We start from the raw sequence: 19,261 nt of genomic DNA on the forward strand, positions 1-19,261 counted from the left end.
AATTCGTGTGGGAAGAGAATGTTTACAACATTGCAGCATTCTTAGAAGCAAAGCTTTATTGAATTATGCTTCCTCCATGACCTTTCTCATTACTTGAACTTTATTGATACAAACATTATATTGCACTGTGCAATTAGAGAACTAGTCTACAAGAGCTGAAGTGAGTAAAAAATGGAGAAGAAAACAGTGAGATAATCTCAAGCAACCTGGCAGGGACATTAATGACTTTGTCATGGTCAGACTGCTTCTAGACATTATGGATAGGGAAGTTTTACACAGATATTTGAAAGAAAATACGTATCATTTTGGGTGACTGTATGAAGAACTACTCAAGCATGGGAAAAGTTTCCACAAAGCACTTTTTAGAAAACTACAGAGAATGATGCCAGAAACAGAAAGTGACCTTCAGCAGTGAATACAAAATAATGAGATAGGTTGGAGACTCTGGGCTTTAACGTCCCAGTGATGAGCTGGTCCTCGCTGGACTACATATGAGAGACAACTCCATCAGCTTCAGTCTTGACCAAAATCTGAACTGTTAGAAACCAGTTCTTTCTCCCAGATTCTCCTCACTACTTTGTCCACTTGACATTATCTTTTCTTTAATTTCTTAGTTTTCCTGCCTTCTGCATAAAGCAGAGTTAAGAGTTCAAGTTTTCCAGATCTTGGTGAGCCTAATAAGATCACATGCTTTCTCCAGCAAACAATGAAAACTAAAAAGGTAGTGTGAAATGGTGATTCCTCTCTTTGCTGCTGTTTCCTCTTCCTTTTCTTCAAGAGGTAAAGAGGACAAGATGTCAAAACAGAAGGGCAAATTAAAAAAACCTTGCCCAAAGTAAGCCATTCAAACTATTTTGCTCTTCCCATCCTGGAGATAGGGGAACAGTTAAAATGATCTTCAATACCAAGCTAAAGATCGATAAAGAAATTTCATTTCCCTACAGATACTTTCTGCAATGAAAAGGAATAATGAAAGATGTTAAACTAAAATACATAACACTTTACAACTGATATGTTTCATTTTCCTTATAATAAAAGACTAAAGCAATTTCCAGGACCACTATTCATGGGACTCAGAACACTGAGCACTCCATACTCAAAGCACTAGACTTTCTTATGTTTAATATGAACCAGTAAAAAGATCATATCTACAAGATTCTACATGTCTAATCTTTTCATTGATATGACTGACAGTTTGGAAAAAAAAGGGGAAATTGAGATATCAACAGCCATATTTAACTTAAGTTTACAGAATTTAATCAGTCATTTAAAAAATGCAGAGATATGTCCCAGTTACCATTTTGGCCTAGGGATATAAACAAGGAGCAGAAAAACTACTCACTTCTGTATACAAATACACTTGCTACTCATAAATACACAAAAAGTAGTTGAATTTACAACTACTTGCCATTCCAGGATTCAGGTCATAATTAAAAAAAACCCCAAACCCACACAAAGTAAACCAAACCCCTCAAAAAACCTCCACCAAAGTCCAGACAAACCCAAAGCCCAAACGAGAAGTGCTTTAATCACATGAAAAATACTGTTAATGCCAAAGCTGAACTGGAGAAACAAAGTGAAACTACTGTGGAGAGGAAAAAAAAAAGTTGCAGGGTTACTCTGACTCTCACGCCGAAGCAAAGCGATACGTCATGTGACATGTGTGATGCGGTTTCATTTTCAGCTACAGAGTCCCTTCCCCTGTTTACTGTAGGCAAACAGTGCAACAAAGCTTTTAGTACTGATCACTTACCTTTCGGACAATACTGTCTTCTACATTAGACTTTTTGTTGCTGCCCTGCTTGCCCATTAAAGTAATCTCTAGTTGACAAAATGGCTTGGGCAAAATATCACACTGCGTGAAGAACTTGCGCCACTCCACTATATATGCCTTCAGTAAAGCTGTATCATCTTGATGACTCAGCACTCTCTGGAGGGATGGGGGAGAAGAGGAGGTAATTTATAAACAAATTTATGCACAAAATATGGGCTGACTTTGCTTATACTGAAAATAACTCTCCATATAAAATTCAAATGTACAGATATATCAGAATAAGAAAGTCTGCATATTTAAGTGCCATTTAGCTTGCTGAAGTAGTTATTAACCCATGGCACATGGGTCATTTCTAAAGGGTAAAGAAAGATAGCAGCAAACAGGTAGTCAGCAAGTTCAAATTCTCCAAATTAACCTTTTCTTTTTTTCTCCTTCTAAGCCATCTGCAAGTCAAAAATATTAAAACTTTTGGCATGTACTGGCACAACCATATATATAAAAACCTTAACATAAACCTGTAAGGACTATGTTATATTCTATGCAGTGAAAAGTTTTGATTCAATGGCACCTACTAGCCTTTCATTAGACCCAGACAGCCAGTTAACATGTATATTTTAATAAAGTCTGGAAACTACAGCTACACTGTACAATGGCTATCAAAATGCCTAAAACCCTGCCTCTCAAATAAAAGCCAACACAGACCATATCAAAGGCCTCAGTTCAGCATAGCATTTATGCATGCTGTAAGCAAGTAAGCTGTGGAACTTAAAAAGTCAACATTTATATGCCAGGTTACACAAATGCCTCTATAAGAAACTATTTTCCTTTAAGCAAAGCCTTAATGGTGTAAATCACTTCACTAAAGAAAGACTTTAATTTTTTTCCTTTACAGACATTTGTCGTGATTTTTTAATATTTTTTAAAAATATTACAACAACCCCCTCTTTTAAATCCCTTATTACAGACAACATCTTTTGCTACATGTTTTACAAACAAAAGAATTTCCTTTGAATCTATTGACAAACTCAGTTGTCTTGAGGGAAGCCTATAAAACTGGACAGTTAAGCTTGCTGAGTCGATAGCACAGATATTTGTGGTAGGCCATACATATGGCTTATTTTAAAGCCATCCATGAACATGTCAGCACAGCACTGAAGCTACATAAGCAATTTTTTTTTTCTGAGGAATTTCTTATGGAAAATTCTGCCTTAAGTAGTTTTCAAGTGGAAGAAGATTCCATAAGTACTGTCAGATAAACAAAGATAATGCTTGTTATAGGTTTTTTTAATATAACACAAAAACCACTGCCCACTCCAGATTCAAGCACTGTGAGAAAACAATGAACCAAGGCAAATGCTCAAGGCCAAGTCTTCTTTTTGTCAATAGAAGTTTGCAGGGTAATTGTGATCTCCAGAAAATCACAAAATTTCAAACAAAAAACCAATGCATTTAAATCCAATGAAAGTCAGAATTATATGGTTATTTTCTAACAATATGAATAGAAGTTATGGAACCTTAGGAACTTACTGCTTGTGCCTGTTTAATAAAATCAAGGATGTCTTCCTTCAGAGCCTGGTGGATTTTTGCTGGACCTTTATCATCCCATAAGCAAACTGCATGTACATCTCTAGAAAACAATTTATCCACCTTTTAGTAACAGCTACTCAAATTTTAATGTTGTAATGTATGAGGCTTAAACAGTCATAATTTCAGTATGTCTAAGAAATTAATACACTTGTTATCTATCTTTGTCAAACAACACACAGTTAGATCCCAGTGACACATGCAAGAAAACGTGTGGGGAAGAGACTGAGGCTTTTAAGAAAAGTCCTGGAAGCAAGTAACTGCAACCTATCGAGGAGAAAGGCTGTGGTCAAGAAGGAGATATACAAGACAATTCTATTTTCAGTACCTATTCAATAATCCTTACTGAATTAAGGACAATTTTTAAACCTTTTCTTTGACAAAGATAGAAATCACTTGCCAGTAGCAGTATTACTACTCAGCCCATGCTATTCTAAAATACTCTCATTAACATGCAGCCTTCACTGACAGTTTCACAATCCAAACACTGAGACATCCTTGTGCTACAAAGGAAACAGACCTTCTTCATGAGAAACTTGAACTCTGAGGGATCAGGTAATTTAAAAGACGATTTAATTAGTTTAATAAGATCACTTAAACATTTCATGGCAGTGGTAGTATTTTAAAAGCTACCAAACAGAATCACAAAGCCAAATTCTATTACTGAGTTCTAATCAACACTCAAGTATGATTTTTCCTACCTGACAGCCCAGCAAGTGGAACTTAATTCCTACTCATTCCATAATGAAGACTAAATAAAGCAAGTTACACTCCTAACCATACATCATATACAACATGGCCTAGGAAGCCTTTTTTTGATTCATTACCATCCTCTGGTTCTTCTGCCTTTCATTAATAAGGCCACATCTTTGCAGAAAAGCAACCATATAATCTAAAGTTATTACTTTGTTCCTATTAAATGAATACACTTATTTCAACAGAAAAGCAGCTTTTTTAGTTTAACTGAAAAGACAAAACTTGCAAGGCAAAAAGTTCCTTTGACACTGATCAAAGGTGCAGGCCTAGGATTTATAGAGCTCTACCTAACAGGTGAGACTTCCACAATGTTCATGTGCAGAAAACGTGTTACTGCATTCAGAATGCCACTGTTTCCTAAGAGCAGTGAAAAAAGCAATACTGGATAATTATACTCAAAGGGCAACTAGAAGACACATACAGATTTTGAATTTTTATTAAGAAGCTTAACAAAGCACTGTCCAAAAATATGAACCTAGGACAGTGGGTTCCTTTTCCTCAAAAGCCTTATTTTACCATAAAGCCTTTATTACCATAAAGGTAATAAAGTTCTATTCAATAATTCAGCTACAAGAAAAATAATAAACAGAAAGTTTCAATCTCAATGCAGAATTATTGAACTAGTTATTAATCATTAAAGCAATGACTCAGAACTGAATTTTTACCTTAACTATACCATGTTTCTGGCAACTACTATAGCAGACACATCCTAAGAGATTAACAACCATTACATGATAAATTACTGTTCCTTTTGGTTGGCAGAAAAGCGTGAGAGATGCAGTAAGATGGGTGTAAAAAGAGCCACTACACCATCCTCATCAAAAAGAGGATACAGACACAGACTGCAACAAGACTGCATTTAAATAAAAACTACTTTTGTGACAATTTTAAAAGCAGGAGAGTCTACAGGTTTAAACTACAACTGTATTTAAGGGAAAATAACTCCACTGAGACAAAGATTATTTTAGATATACTTCCAATATATCTTTTGTAAATCACTTCCATATTACGTTGGCAAAAATCAAATGATGATTTTTACCAAAAAAATCATCACCTAACAGGAAGCCACTTCTGGCTTTTTGAAAGGAAGAAAATGGCAGGGTTTTCAGAAAGTACATTAATGCAAACATTGTCTGAAAAGTATTATTATATCATTCTTAGGGTACAAAACTATTCAAATAATACCAGTCAAACTGCACCATCCAGCTACTTCAGTAGCAGTCTTCAGTTATTTTAGAAGAAAGCCATTCAAATCAGAATAATGTAACATTCAGCAAACTGCCTTTAATGAACTTACTGACAAAGCAGTAAACATTTTCTCTCTAATTCTAAGAATAAGTTTGTGGGCAGGTACAAAACTTACTTACTGTGGTCAGCTGAAGTCAAAAAGAACTGCTGTTCTTTCACCATCCTATTTGCAAAGACCTGAATCTCAGCAAAACTCTACTTTTGAGCATTTACAGCAATGTAGGCAGATTTATCACTTAATAAAACTCAAATAGTACTTTTGTTCTGTTTTTCCACACAGTCTATGTCATATGTGACTTCTCTATCAGGAGTGGTACATGTATTCCCATTATGTAGAAGGATGTAAGATATTAAAAAATTACTTACGAAAACAGATCAAACCACTGCTGTTTTGTGACAGACTCCTGACGAAGAAGTTTCAGAACGATAGGGCGCATGAAATCCCATTTGTCTTCAAACTGAAGTGAACCTTTATTCTAAAAGGAACAAAAAAAATATTGTTAATAAACCAGCTTCTTATTTAAAGTTATCTTGAAGGATTGCAGTTTCTGCAGTTAACAAAAAAATATTTTCTTCTCAGAGGTGTCCCTCCTAAGCTAGCATCTGAGCTACACCACCACAGCTGAACAACGCTTTTCAGAGTATTACTTTAAAAAGTGAGAGCTATTATTTGTTTCAAAGAGAAACAGACTGCCAACTTCTTCATTTATTCACTGCATTAGCTACAAGAAACAAGTTCTAGCAAGTGTTCTTCAGATGTAAATGGAGTTATACACAGACAACACGAATGATACTTGGGTCAGCTTCTCTGTCGCGGCAAAGATAGATGCAATAAAAGTCACAAGGCACAGTTGCAAACCCATCTTGAATAAATTACTCTGATCAAAATGGCAGCCAGGAATCAGGAACTGTACCTGTGGATGCTGCCATGTACCCTTTTTCTCTCACCGTGTATTTGGCATCAGCAGCAAAGAGGGAGGAAGGAAACAGAGTAACATAGGAGCTACTGTATGACAGACTCCCTTCCTGCGGGTTAACTGGCCATAGGCATTCTGAGGGCCAAGAGTACAGCTGGTGCAGATAAAAATTATTTACACCACGCTGAAAAGTCTAATCCAAGGTGGATTTTTCAAACTTACAATAAAAACTAAGAGGCAAGCTAAAGAAATTAAGTGCTTCCATATAATTCTGATTATTCTGAAAAATCTCACCATAGTATACAGACTAACTTCTATTATTAAAAAAACCCCACCAAAACCACAACAACTTTGCGATAAAAACAGCGGTTCTACTGCATATGTTGTTATCCTGTTTGCTTACGGCTCCACATTTTAAAAAGAAAAACCTGCAATTAAAAAGCTATGTTGATTGGGAGTTCTGTGGCAGAAAGACTACAGATTATCTGAAGTGTTATGTTCCAATGCACTGTTTACTTTTGAACAGATCATTGTCTTGGTCAGCGATACTACACTTGACACAATTCACTTCAAATACAGCAAATAATACAGTCTGACTACTTGAAATTCTGACAAGTGCACTGTTCTGTCACTAACATCTCTTCAGATAAACAAGCACAAGCAGCACACCACGTTCCCTCAACCATCGCCTTTTGATTAATTTCTACATGGAAATTTACAATTAAAACCGTTATTTTGTATTCAGAATAAGCACAGCTTGGTAACTGTATCCCCTGGTGCTCTTAAGTGCAAAGATACATCTTGAAGCTATAAAGATGCAACAGGCACCACAGTAACTATTTTTAAAGTAACAGCACCTGGAGGCCTCACAGCATTATCAAACTACTGTGGTAGGTACTGAATATGGCTTTCATGGAAGCAGCCCCTGTTGATAAAGTCTGTAAATCTTTCAACATAAAAAATAGAAAAATAAATTGCTTTCACATTCAGAGAGATAGTTTTGCCTATTCTTTCCCACTATAAGAAAAAAAGGTCATTTGAAAATCATCAACTACATGCTTCCCCCACATAGAGCTAGCTTTACAATTATTCCCTTAACTTTGATGTGTTGCTCTAATCTTTCCCAGTCCTGTGAAAATTATTAGGTTTTACTTGCAGATACTTCTGTTCCAAGTCCCTCTTTGCAGGATAATGAACTTGAAAAACCAGCTACTGAACAGTTAGAAGTTACAGAAAGGGTATTATAAAGTACGTAAAAACAACGTCCTCATAAGTTTTCCTTTGGCGTAAAACTTCAGAGTAGATCCTGAAAGTTTTCCAGAAGAAGTAAAAAAAAATCTGTAATTTTTGAGAAGTGTAATTCAACCCTTCACTGAAAACAGCTAAAGATAAAACCTGAATGCTCCATCTTTGTGAATAAAATTAATTTCATTGTAAAACATGGGGGGAGGGAGATTGCAAACACAACTGTTTATATGATTTAAACTGTGAATACCTACTTCATTCTAAGAAACACACATAAAACTCAACTTCAGTTGTAAAAATTGTGTATCCACTGGAAATAAACATCTGTTTACTTAAAAGGAATTCCTCGAACAAAGCTTGTCCTGAAATGTCAGAGAAGTTTAGAACTTTGTTTCCTATACATAGGAGTACATTTTTTCCACATTTCCTCCTTTATTCCTTAACTAACAGAAGAGGAAATACAATCAATGGATGAAAAATCCCAATGAAACTACTCTAAGTTCAACAAACCAACATCATCTAGGTAGATTCATGCTTCCATGACCTGACACTTTTGTACTGAAATTACAAGAAGGGAAGGGAGCATTAAATACCACCTACGGTGTGTCCTTCACATTCATTAATTCTACCCTTACAAGAAAACACAAATTTTACAGTAGAAGAGAAGGTCAAACAGTGGTAATTCTTAGTTGATACCAAAGTCACACATGCAATTTCTGAGCAGTATTTCCTGGGCAGTTTTTCCTTCTTAGCTTGCCTCAAATCACAGTTCCCATGGAAATGTAAGCAGGGTGGTAAGGCATAATACCTTGGACGAGATAAAATTACTCCAGTTATCAAATCTTCTCTGAAAACATGGGTTACAATTGAGAGCCTGACCCTGGCTAAGTAGCCATTCTAGAGTTTAAAATTTAAAGCTTTGAAAAATAACTTCACTTATAAAATAATTTGTCTCAAAAGTCATTTCAATTAATTTGTTCATACAGATTTAAAGTTCCATTTTAACACTAAATTTTACTTGAAGAACATACTACTTTACACCCTATATTGAAATATGTCCTCCAACTTTACTCTTCAAACGTACTTTTCCCTGTTCTTTACTTTTATGGATAAGCACTTAGACATAATAGACATAACAAGGCAAAGCAATACCCCAAGACCTCCATGTTACCGTCCCTCTTACCCTCGAAATGTCTATTTGGATGTTCAGCTCTCTTTGCTGTGTACTCTCTATATTTCAGGACACATAGAAATTCAGCCCTCATCTCTACCAGATGCTCTGGACAGTACTGTAAAAAAAGCAACACCCTCTAGGTCTTACTGTACATCTTATCTACATATGAGTAACATCACTGCCTTTACTACTTCATTGTTTTCAGACAGCAGGTATATTAAAGCTAGTTCACAGAGGGATGAAGTGGGAAATATGACATCATAGATTGGAATAAACACTGTCTGATTAATCTCTGCTACCAGCAGCTCTAAAAATCAGTGTAATGATTGTAACAAGTTCCTATTCAAAGCAGGAAAGTAGCCACAGGGAAAGTTTTTCTATGTAACTAACTAGCATGCAACATTCCCATGCTTCTTAAGGATATCCTAAATGGAAATAGCCAAGAAGAAACAGAAAAACTTCAAATACAGAGCTGGAAACACGTACTTCAAGTTGAAGAATTCAAAAATTTCAGATGTGTTTCTAGTTGTCATTGACAGCTGAAACTGATGCAAAGGTAAATAACGTTTCTCATTTTAAGTCCATGGAAAATTTGTTGCTTCCTTTGCTGCTTCTCTCCTAACATCAGGCTCACGCTGCAGTTCATCTTGCAAGGACAGACTCCTGCATTTGCTGGCAGATCTGCCAGCATGGATACAGCTACAGGTTTTCTTTATGCTGCAATAAGTGGGGATACTTTCTGTTCCAGAAACTGCAGAAAAACTCAAATGTCTTCATGTCACATGGGTGGATTGGTTTAGACTTTATCATTGCAAAGGGAACAAACTACAAGTCTGGCACACGCCCTGAAATGAGGTATCCCACTTTGAAAGTGTCACAGTCACATGTATGTTTAGACAAAAACCTCTAGGGGACTCTCCTAGAAATGGCTCAGCCATCTACTGAAAGCAAGCCACCTCCTCAACAAGGGAGAGCGGCTTTGCTACAGGTAGGGCAGGCACCCCGACCATGTAATGGCTCTTACTAAGTACTTCAATATTTCCAGGATTTAGCATGTGACTGGTCATTCTAATTTTGCATTTAAAGAAGGCTCTCACAAAAGAAAAGAAATAACAATTAGGAAAACTATGCACTAGTGGAGTTTAAATGATGCCCTTTAAAATTACGACAGCCAGTCAGATTTGGATTCAGCTAGTATTTATTACTAAGAATAAGAAAAGAATATTTCACTTCATTTTCTCAACTACGCAGAAAGCTGAATGAGGATGGGGGAAAAGAAGAGAAAATGCTTAGTTCCTGTTCATGCTGGCAAAACCAAGACCCCTCTATACCCAATTTATGCAGGCTTATTTGGAAAAGCTATGGAAAAACCGCACAGATTTTAACACCTCTCCTTTCTTACCCTGGGATTTGCTGTGCCCAGATATCGCTTTTTTCCCATTAAACATGAAAGCAGAAGCAGAGAAAGAAGTTGCACAAGGCACAAGGCACTGCCAATCAACACCAACCTGGAATCAACAGTTTGCTTCTCAGAGAGCACTCTCATGAGTGGGATTTCGGAACAAAAGATCTTACCTAGTTCCAGTTCTTGCACTGGTTTATTTTGCCATGATAAACAAAGCCAAATCACCATATAATTTTTCCTTCCGTAATGCAGGAATCGTACTTAATATTGTCATTAGAAAACTCACTAATTAGTAAGTTATTGTGCTTAATAACACTTTGAGTGACAAAAAAGGCCTGGTTTAGAATAGGTATCTCTGCAGCATTTTTCCTAAAACACACTGCGTATATATATCTTGTTGTCAACATAAAATACTGGTGATACAAAGGCCAGTTGCAAAAACATGACTAGTCAACATAAAGACTTCACTTTGGCAAGAGTCATCTCGCAGAATCAAGGCCTTTGACTCTATTTTCACTTACCACTCTTTCAAAATAGCTGAAGTGGAATGCTGACAAAACTCATAAGCCTATGCTTCTTCTCTCTACTATGGGCTATATGACCACATCTCATCAACGCACACATCAGTCTTTCCAGAAAACCTCAGATGTACAGTAAAGAGATGGTCTAAAATATTAACAAGCCTTGCTCTAAACACATGCTTTTCCAAAAAAAGGGCACTTCTTCTTATAGGACATTCTTTTTTTCACCACTGTCTTTGGATTTCTCAATTTTAAATTTTAAAGTATTTTTAAGTATTATCTGCTTAGATATGTAACCCCTTTTAGGCATAAAAATATACAGAAATTAATCAAAATTAATTTCAATTACATCTCAATTTCAAGGAAGACTTTTTAAAAATATATCTTTTTAATACTGAAGCATTTTTTTGGATACCAGGAAGAAACAAGGTGATCAATTATTTCTCATTTCTTCACACTCAATGTCTCAGAATAATAAATACAACCAGCAGATTCAGGCCAAATCTATACATCCAAACGAGGTCAGATTGCTCAAATGCAAACAGCACTTCTTCGGGACCATCTTTAAAAACAATATATAGTGCGGAACACATGATTATGCCTATATTTATACGTGTTTTCAGTTGCTTACTCCTCGAGTTCAGCAGATAGTCTTCCCAAGGCCTTTCACACCAGTGGAGTTAACTGGTGCTGTAGAAACACTGGAGGCACAAGTAATAGTTGTTTCAAGTAGGCCTGTCTTCCCTGTGCTGGCATGGCCTCAAAGGCCATGCAGTCTTCTCCTCATACATACCGCAAATATCAGGACAGGCAGTCCTGAGCTCAAACACTCGACTGTCCTACCGAAATCTTCCGTTCCAACCTGCAGCAGCTTGGGGTGACTGACATCTGCCATCGAACGCCGGGAAAGTGCCTGAAAACATCTGACTACAAAAGCAAAGCTACTTAACGTAAGCGAAAGGCCTCCGGGAGTTTTCCTTTGCAGGAAAACTGCTGTTAACAAAAAAGCTGGAACACGGTGGCCACCCCAATAACGACACCTGCCCACAGCGAAGGCATTTTCCAACTCTTTTGTTCAACTTAAACATTTTCCATATACCCGAGTCTTCTTAAATAAACAAAGGGAAGACGCCGTGCCCTGTCTAACTGCACGACGCAACGCTGTTTCCCAACGAGGCGTGTTTGGGAAGGGAGAGCCGGGGGGAGGGAGCAGGGTGCTGGCAGCAGCCGCAGCCGCCGGCGGGGCCGGGCCGGGCCGAGGCCGGCAGCCCCAAGGCCGCTCACCTGCGGGAGGGCCCAGGCAGCGGCAACTCCGGGCAGCGGCACCGCGACTCGACCCCGGCTCTGCCCTGCCCCGGTCGCCGCCGCCCTGCCCGGCCCGGCCGCCCCCGCCACCCGCAGGGCCGCCCGACCCCGCCGCCTCCCGCCCTCCCGCAGGGCCCGGCCGGGCCCCGCTCTCACCTTTAGGAGATTAGACGTCGCCATGATCCCCCCCGCGAGGCCTTCCCGGCCGGCGGCGGCGGCGGCTCCTCTGCCCGAGCTCGGCTCGGCTCCCCCCGGCCGCTGCCGCTTTACATGGCCCCGGGCCGCCCTCCCGCCCGGCCGGACCCGCGGCGGCGGCAGCAGCAGCGGCGGCGGCCTCAGCGTTGGGCTTCTCTGCCCCGCGGCGAGGCTCGGGGAGCTCGGCAGCGCTGGGACCGGCCGGGCGCTCCGCACGCAGCCGCCCCTCAGAGCCTCATGGCGGCGTCCGCCCGGGCGGCGCTCGGCGGCCGCGGCTCCATGGAAGGGGCCGGGCCCACATGATGCGGCGCCGGGAGCGGCCCCGCCGCCCAGCGGGCTGCGGGCCCCGCCTGCAGCGCCCCCTGCCGGCCCGCCGCCCGCACGGCCCCGCGGAGCGCGCTCGGACGGGAGCCCCGGCGCGGCGGAGCGCCCTGGGTCGTACAGACAGAAATAACTCGACTTCTGGCTAATTAACCAACTAACTAAGTAATCAACCCCGGCCCTCCCCGCGGTCCTGTCCCCGCGGGTGCTCAGGCACTGGCCCCCCTCACGCCCGGCCGGAGGGAGCGGGGAGCGCCGTGGGCACAGCACCGCACGGGCGCTCACCTTGCCAAGCCGAGTCGTTGCCCTACACCCGATCCTCGGCTAAGCCGTCACTCTCCCAGCCAGTTGTCACAAGTTTTCTATTTACAGAATCAAAAAGTGTATAAGTATCTGAAGGGTGCCTGTCAGGAGGAGGGAGCCAGGCCCTTCTCAGTGGTGCCCAGCAATAGGACAAGAGGCAACGGGCAGAAACCGATGGACAGGAAGTTCCACCTGAACACGAGGGAGAACTTCTTTACAGTGCGGATGACTGTGCACTGGGACAGGTTGCCCAGAGAGGTTGTGGAATCTCCCTCACTGGAGGTTTTCCAGAACCATCTGGATGCAATCCTGTGCTGCGTGCTCTAGGATGACCCTGCTTGAGCGGGGACATTGGACCAGATGACCCACTGCGGTCCCTTTCAACCTGACCCATTCTGTGATTCTGTGATCACAAAAAATTTTCTGAGTTGGAAGGGACACACAAGGTTCATCAAAGTCCAACTCCTGTCAGTGAGACAAAGAAACATTTAGTAGGAAAAGTTTGCGTTTAGGCACCTTTGGAGAGGGATTTGGTATCTTTCGGGGTTTATTTATATCGAACAGAATCTCACCTTTCTATTAAAACATTTAGCCTTCATCTAAAAATGTGTCTTGAAGAAAATTTTCCTGATCTTTTCTTACAGGCTCGGAGCCCTGAGAACTGATGCTGCTTGTTCCCCCTGGCCTGCCACATGTCGCTGTCATGACAGCTGCACCACCTGCTGCCAGGGATGGCAACCCCCTCTTCTACTCTCCTGGGGCACACCATTTGAAGATAAATTCATATTATAAAGGACAAGGGCCCTGAAGTGTTAGAAAAGCTGAAACAAAATATTTAACAAATCTGTCCCCTGTCATGGAAGTTTTGGATAATGCTGACCAAATGTGGCCTGCAGCCTTATTAACTTAATAAATTACAATGGCCATATTAAGACCTTCTCTTAATTGAGGAGTGAAAAGGAGATATTGAATAACCTCCTATTTTGATAAAGTTTCCAGCTTCTGAATGCTCCAATTGGTTTATAATTTTTTCTTTGCTGTTATGATATATTACATATTTTATACTCTAAATATTTAAAAATTCATATAATACACACAGTTATACAGTTGAATGTATAGTATATAATTATGCAATATAGATCTAATTGTATTACACACTGTCCATTGCATATATATTCTACAACAGCACTGAAGTTAGGCCTACAGCAGAGTCAGTAAATGTGTGCATTGTGTATTTGTACATCAGCCATTCTGCTCCACAGTCTGTGTATGACATTACAGGTATGCAAGTATCAGAGAAGCTGGGATACAGGCAAATATTCTACAGACTGTGACATGGAGGCAGCCATTTCTGGGACCCACTACTCCAGGAACTGACTTATCCTCTTTTCCCCAAACCCTTTAAAAATGTAAGCATTTCCAATTATTTGATATTTATTGTTCTTTTCAATTTCTCTTTGTTTTGCCTTTTTTTTTTAATAAATGTTTGCTATTAATGCCACAATTCAGTGATGTTTTTACATTGATTTTGATAAATGGAGCAAGAAAATAAGCCTCTATAGAGAACTTCAACTTGGGTCCCTTTGATACAAACCTTAGAGTACAAAACCACAACACAAATAACTAGAATGTTATAATTGCAAATTTTGCTTAACCATCATTGAAGCTAAATGAAGTTGGGCTGTGTTTTAAAATGCTGTGTTTTAAAATGTTATGTTTTAAAATCATGGATTATATGCTTTTTTTTGTGCAAACTTACCAAACAAAAATGGAAGAGTACTCAGAGCACAGCAGCACCTGAGTACCTTGCACTGGCTGGTCTTTTCTGAGTACTCTTAGGTACCTGGTAGCCATTGCTGTAACATTTATCCAATTGGCCTGGAAGGGTCAGCAATGACTGTACTGAGTATGAGAGTTCTTGTATCCTGCCTGAATATGCTGTTGTGCAGTAGTTATGAGTAGTGCTAGCCAGGGAATAAAGAGAACTTGAACACCTGAGAAGCAGGGAGACAATGAAACAGAGGTACTTTTTGCTGATATTAAAAATAATGTGCATCTCATTTTGCATGGCTTACACAATGACTGTAATTCTTTTTTTTTCCCCCTGAAGATCTGAGCATTAATTTTCTGGGAAGTAAAGGCACCCATAAGCCTCAAGGTTTTATGGTATTTTAGTACCACTTCAGGGTGCTTTTACAATACACAGTGTTACATAATCTTGTTTTATTTGCTTTAGTTCCATTACAAATGGATTATTATTAAATTCTGATGGTAATGAAGATATTAATTATTGATTAGTATATGGTATTACATTGGCCTACATGCATGGACTGTAAAGACAGACTTAATGACAATTCCAGAGCTATCCATGCCTTCAAAGTGATTTATAACAAATAGCCCATTAAGATTTGGATGGTCAGTGAAATTAATACTGTCATAACATCCTAGATGTCTTGGAGTGAATTGATTCCAGGCATAAATCTGTTGGCTTTGAATGAGTTGCATCAGAGAGAAATATGCATTTCTATGGTCTATTCTAATGCCTGTGTACCAATGGCCACGTACCAACAACATGTACAAAGTTTCTTCTAACGTTCTCTTAGTCCATGACGGAAAAAAAGCATTTGATACTTGATTAGTCCATTTTAAACTCCTCTCTCATCAAACTATTCAGTAGGGATAATAAAACTTATGGTTTTTCTTTCAGTGGGAAAGTCTCATTTATCACTGCTGTGGATAGTCACAATGACCTCATGCACGAATCATACCATGAGTGTCTGAAGACAATCCTTTTAAAAGGGCAAGGACACTCAGACATCTACCTATAGCTGAAAAAAGAAGCACCACCAGTGACCAAACTTCTTCTATTATGTTAGTTTCCGTTTCAATAAGAAAACAAACACTTCTGGTGTTTATTATCTAAGCTTTACATCACCCTTTTAGTTAATAACAATGGCATTCTGGAGAAATTGCCTGCATGTGGGAGTAAAGATTACTGTTGCTTTCTCTTAAATTTGACTAAGATTTTGGTATCCTAGCATCACCAGAACCACCTATCCTGTGCATCTCAGTGTGACCCCTTTGTTCTTATGCCAACATTGTCCTTTAGCTTAAATAGCTTTGCTCTCCCTGATGTTTGTTCTTCTCTGATGTATTTTTAGACAACAGTGCTATTCCCTCCCAGTTTCCTTGCTGGAAAACCTTGCACTTTTTGCCCTAAGTGACACTGAGGATGATGTGAGGTGGTGCAAAGTGACTGCACGCAGAACCTGCAGGAGGGTTTTTGTTGAGGCCAAATTCCTCCTGGGACATAGAGAAGCACATGGTGTGTGTTAGGCAGAATGTGGCCATTGTTCCTCACCCAAGCACAGGGTTGCAAAGAACTGCTGCAGGGATTTACATCTGATCTCCTAGTGGTTTTTGGACAGCTAGAAATTTACTGTTCCACTCACTGTGTACTTGGGGACTTAAAGTTGGTCTATGAAGCATGGTAGAGTGAAAGAGGATACAATGTGAAAAAACATGTTCTGTTTTTCTGACACTTGTTCACATATGCATCTCTTTTTCAGTGCTTGGTAAGCTTTGTCTCTCTTTTTTTTTTAAAAAGCTTCCCTGAGAATCAGACTCTTTTCCACAGAGAATTGGGCAGAGAAAAATCCCAGAAAAATCCCAGTAAAATGAACTATGAATTTCAGTGGTCTGATTGACTGGATTTGAGACTTGCATCTTCTAAACTTGTGTCCTGGCATAGCTCTTTTAATACCTATAACACAAACTGTACATCAGGGAAATGAGAAAAATTATCTGCACAGAGGAGGCTTTTCCCTCTGAATAATAAGCAGTAATTATTTTTAAATGACAAACTAATATAAATTATTACTAAATAGCCTAAACTATTTGCTTGGCACTGAAAGTTTAACCAAAATGGACAATTTTTGAAAGTGCTTGCAGAGCAGCGCCAGCCTTGAAAGGTTTTTATTACTAAGATTATGACTGGAATATTTTCCACAATTCCTACCCTCAGTTTTAGTACCTTAATACTTAGCAACTACCACTAACATTTTCAACTATTGCCCTGCTCACTGTCAGACCGTGGTGCCAGATATGGCTTCTGACAGTCCCTTCCTGTAAAGAAACCACACAGGGGAGAAAGCGAAACGGGAAGAAGCCTGCAATGTAGATATAGTGCCAGCACAGAGTTATACCCAGACATTCCTGCAGCTGTCCCACAAAACTAACCTGTCCTTAGGGAGCTGCTGGAGCTGGGGAGTCAATAGGCTGCATCTCTGTGCTGACTACAGGTTCTTGGCACCACGTGGTGCTCTGCATAGAGGTGGACGAACACCATTCTGTTCTTGTCCCAGAGTGCAGGGTTATACATCTGTCTTTGTGGGTTAAAACCAGTTTTCTCTGTATCATTGCATTTATTGTAGTCTTTTTTTAGAAAATTGTAACTCTGACAAGAACCCTCTCTTGAGTTGGGTTAATTTCTTCTGCCAGTTTACTTTTAAACCAGCACAGTTACACAGCGGTGTCCTAAAATGTGCCTTTTTCTGAAATAGAAATTATTTAAATACTTTCAAAGACAGGGATTCACTCTAGAAGCTTGGGATTTGCTTTCTTGCTAATTGAATTCCTCAGTTTGAATTTAAATGAAGATTTACTTGCTATTGCATAAAGAACCTGCTACTCTCCATTCCTGTCTGGCCCCTGTGGACAATGGGCAGCCATGGGAGAAGATGACATGTGAGTGCTGTGGTGGCGTTTGCAGCCAAACAATTGTTCCCTGGCTCCCAAGTGCGTATATTATATTTTTGTGGATTTGTGCTATCAAGCTCTTTTCCTGGACACATTTTGGTTGTGTGTTTGTTGTTCCACTGGTTGTCTGTGGGAACCACAACTCCATGAAGAAAAATGATCTCTCTGTAGAATCCTGTGCCTATATAGCTGTTTCTTCCACATTAAAACTTCTGCTTAGCAAAATACTTCTATATTTGCAGAACCAACTTCGTTTTCTTCACACTCCCATTGCTAAGTATTATGCAAGGTAAATTGTCTTCAGGAACCTGTACAACTTCTCAGTCTTCATATTATGCCCAACTGGCACATTTTTGGTCACATTACTTTCATTAGAATTGCACATTCACTGACACATGATAAACAATTCTGCCATGCTCAAAAGTAAAATTCAGCTTTTTCACAGCTGTATTTGCTTCACAGAGGGGGCAAATGTTGCTGAGTAAAACAGCATGTGTAGGTAGTCAGTTTTTAGAGGAGAGCCTCATGAATTGTAGCAGCAGACCCAGACATTGAATTACCACTAGAAATGAGCTGGGAAGGAAGTATATGTGCATTCATGAGATAGTAATATTTTTTCTCTGAGAATCAGGAAGGGGAATTTTTCATTGAATTTTTCTAGTTTTAAATACATTCAATGATCCCGTTATCATCCTTAAGGAACCTAAGCAATGTAGGTGTTTCCGCGCACAATTAAGTACTAGAGCAAAGGCTCACTACACAAATGCTTGACTTATTATTATTATTTTTAGTCTGCTTATTTTATTGCGCAGTCCTATCCATTAGGCTTTTTAGGGAGACTTATATTTTACAGATTCCTCTTTTAGAATTTTAATTTCATTCACTTATTTGAAAGATTGTCTAGAGACTCTGAGAAATGAGCAATGCAAATGTTTGCTATTGACAATTGTGTTTTGATATTTAATGATTTCTTAAACAGTCCAGCATGTTTGTGTTATGGTTCCATGCTCATGAAGAGAATAAACCCTCAGCCTTCTTTCTTTCTCTCCAAGGCTTAATATAGGCTGCTGAGATTGCTGTGCCACCTCTGGGTAAAAAGAAAAGGCAGAGACTTGCAGGAGCTGATGTCACATGCTGAGATCTACAGCAAGGGGAAAACCACTCTCCCTGAATGTTAATTATGTACAAAGAAGGCAACGAAGCGTGTATTCTATACGGGAGCTTGAATGCTGAGACTGAAATATCTGTGATCGTGGTGCATCCACCCGCCTTTACTTTAAGTAAGGCAACTTGGGTACCAGTAACATTTTGGCTGAGGCAGAAGGGATCTCAGCACAGGGCAGCACAGTGTACTGTGTTATCTTCTGTGAACACAGGACAGTCACCAGCTTGAAGTAAGACTGGTAAGTCTATTCCATACTGAAGGCATAAATGAGCAATATGAACATTTGCTACCTCAAAATCTTTTCCTTGGTTGATTCCTAATGTATGAGGATAGTTTATGCTTCTTACACAGGGCAGATATAATTATAAGCAAGCCAAAATATCTGAAGAATTCATGTGTAAAATATTTTGAGTAGAGAAAGTTATTTATTCTTCCTTATCAAATTTAAAATAAAAGCAATTAAAGTTAAACATTTTAGAAGTCCAAAACAATACTTTTTATCCAATCATTTGCCAGGCCTGTGAATCCAAATAAAACCTTTCTCAAGGTACTTTAACAGATTTTTCCATTTCCTAACTGGGATTGACCAA

General features: G+C 39.5%; 1 protein-coding gene across 3 annotated transcripts in view; it reads right to left on the minus strand.

The window, feature by feature from the left end:
- CUL5 (cullin 5) overlaps positions 1-12,839 on the minus strand; it is a 32,351-nt gene extending 19,512 nt beyond the window's left edge. For 2 of the 3 annotated variants that reach the window (XR_005564332.1, XM_027712735.2), the window contains exons 1-4: positions 12,086-12,423; positions 5,729-5,838; positions 3,302-3,401; positions 1,754-1,930 (exon numbers count right to left, since the gene is read on the minus strand). Coding sequence is in view for 2 of the 3 variants with exons in the window: in XM_027712735.2 (XP_027568536.1) it covers positions 1,754-1,930; positions 3,302-3,401; positions 5,729-5,838; positions 12,086-12,109 (411 nt within the window). In the remaining variant the exon portion in view is untranslated. Of the gene's footprint in view, positions 1-1,753; positions 1,931-3,301; positions 3,402-5,728; positions 5,839-12,085; positions 12,424-12,730 lie in introns of those variants that run through there. The other variant, XM_039383433.1, reaches the window with a different exon arrangement.
- Between the last annotated feature and the right edge of the window lie 6,422 nt (positions 12,840-19,261).

This window comes from Pipra filicauda, unplaced genomic scaffold (assembly GCF_003945595.2).
Source record: "Pipra filicauda isolate LSUMZ 115617 unplaced genomic scaffold, ASM394559v2 scaffold30_size5312502_pilon, whole genome shotgun sequence".
In the NCBI taxonomy this organism is placed as follows: Eukaryota; Metazoa; Chordata; class Aves; order Passeriformes; family Pipridae; genus Pipra; species Pipra filicauda.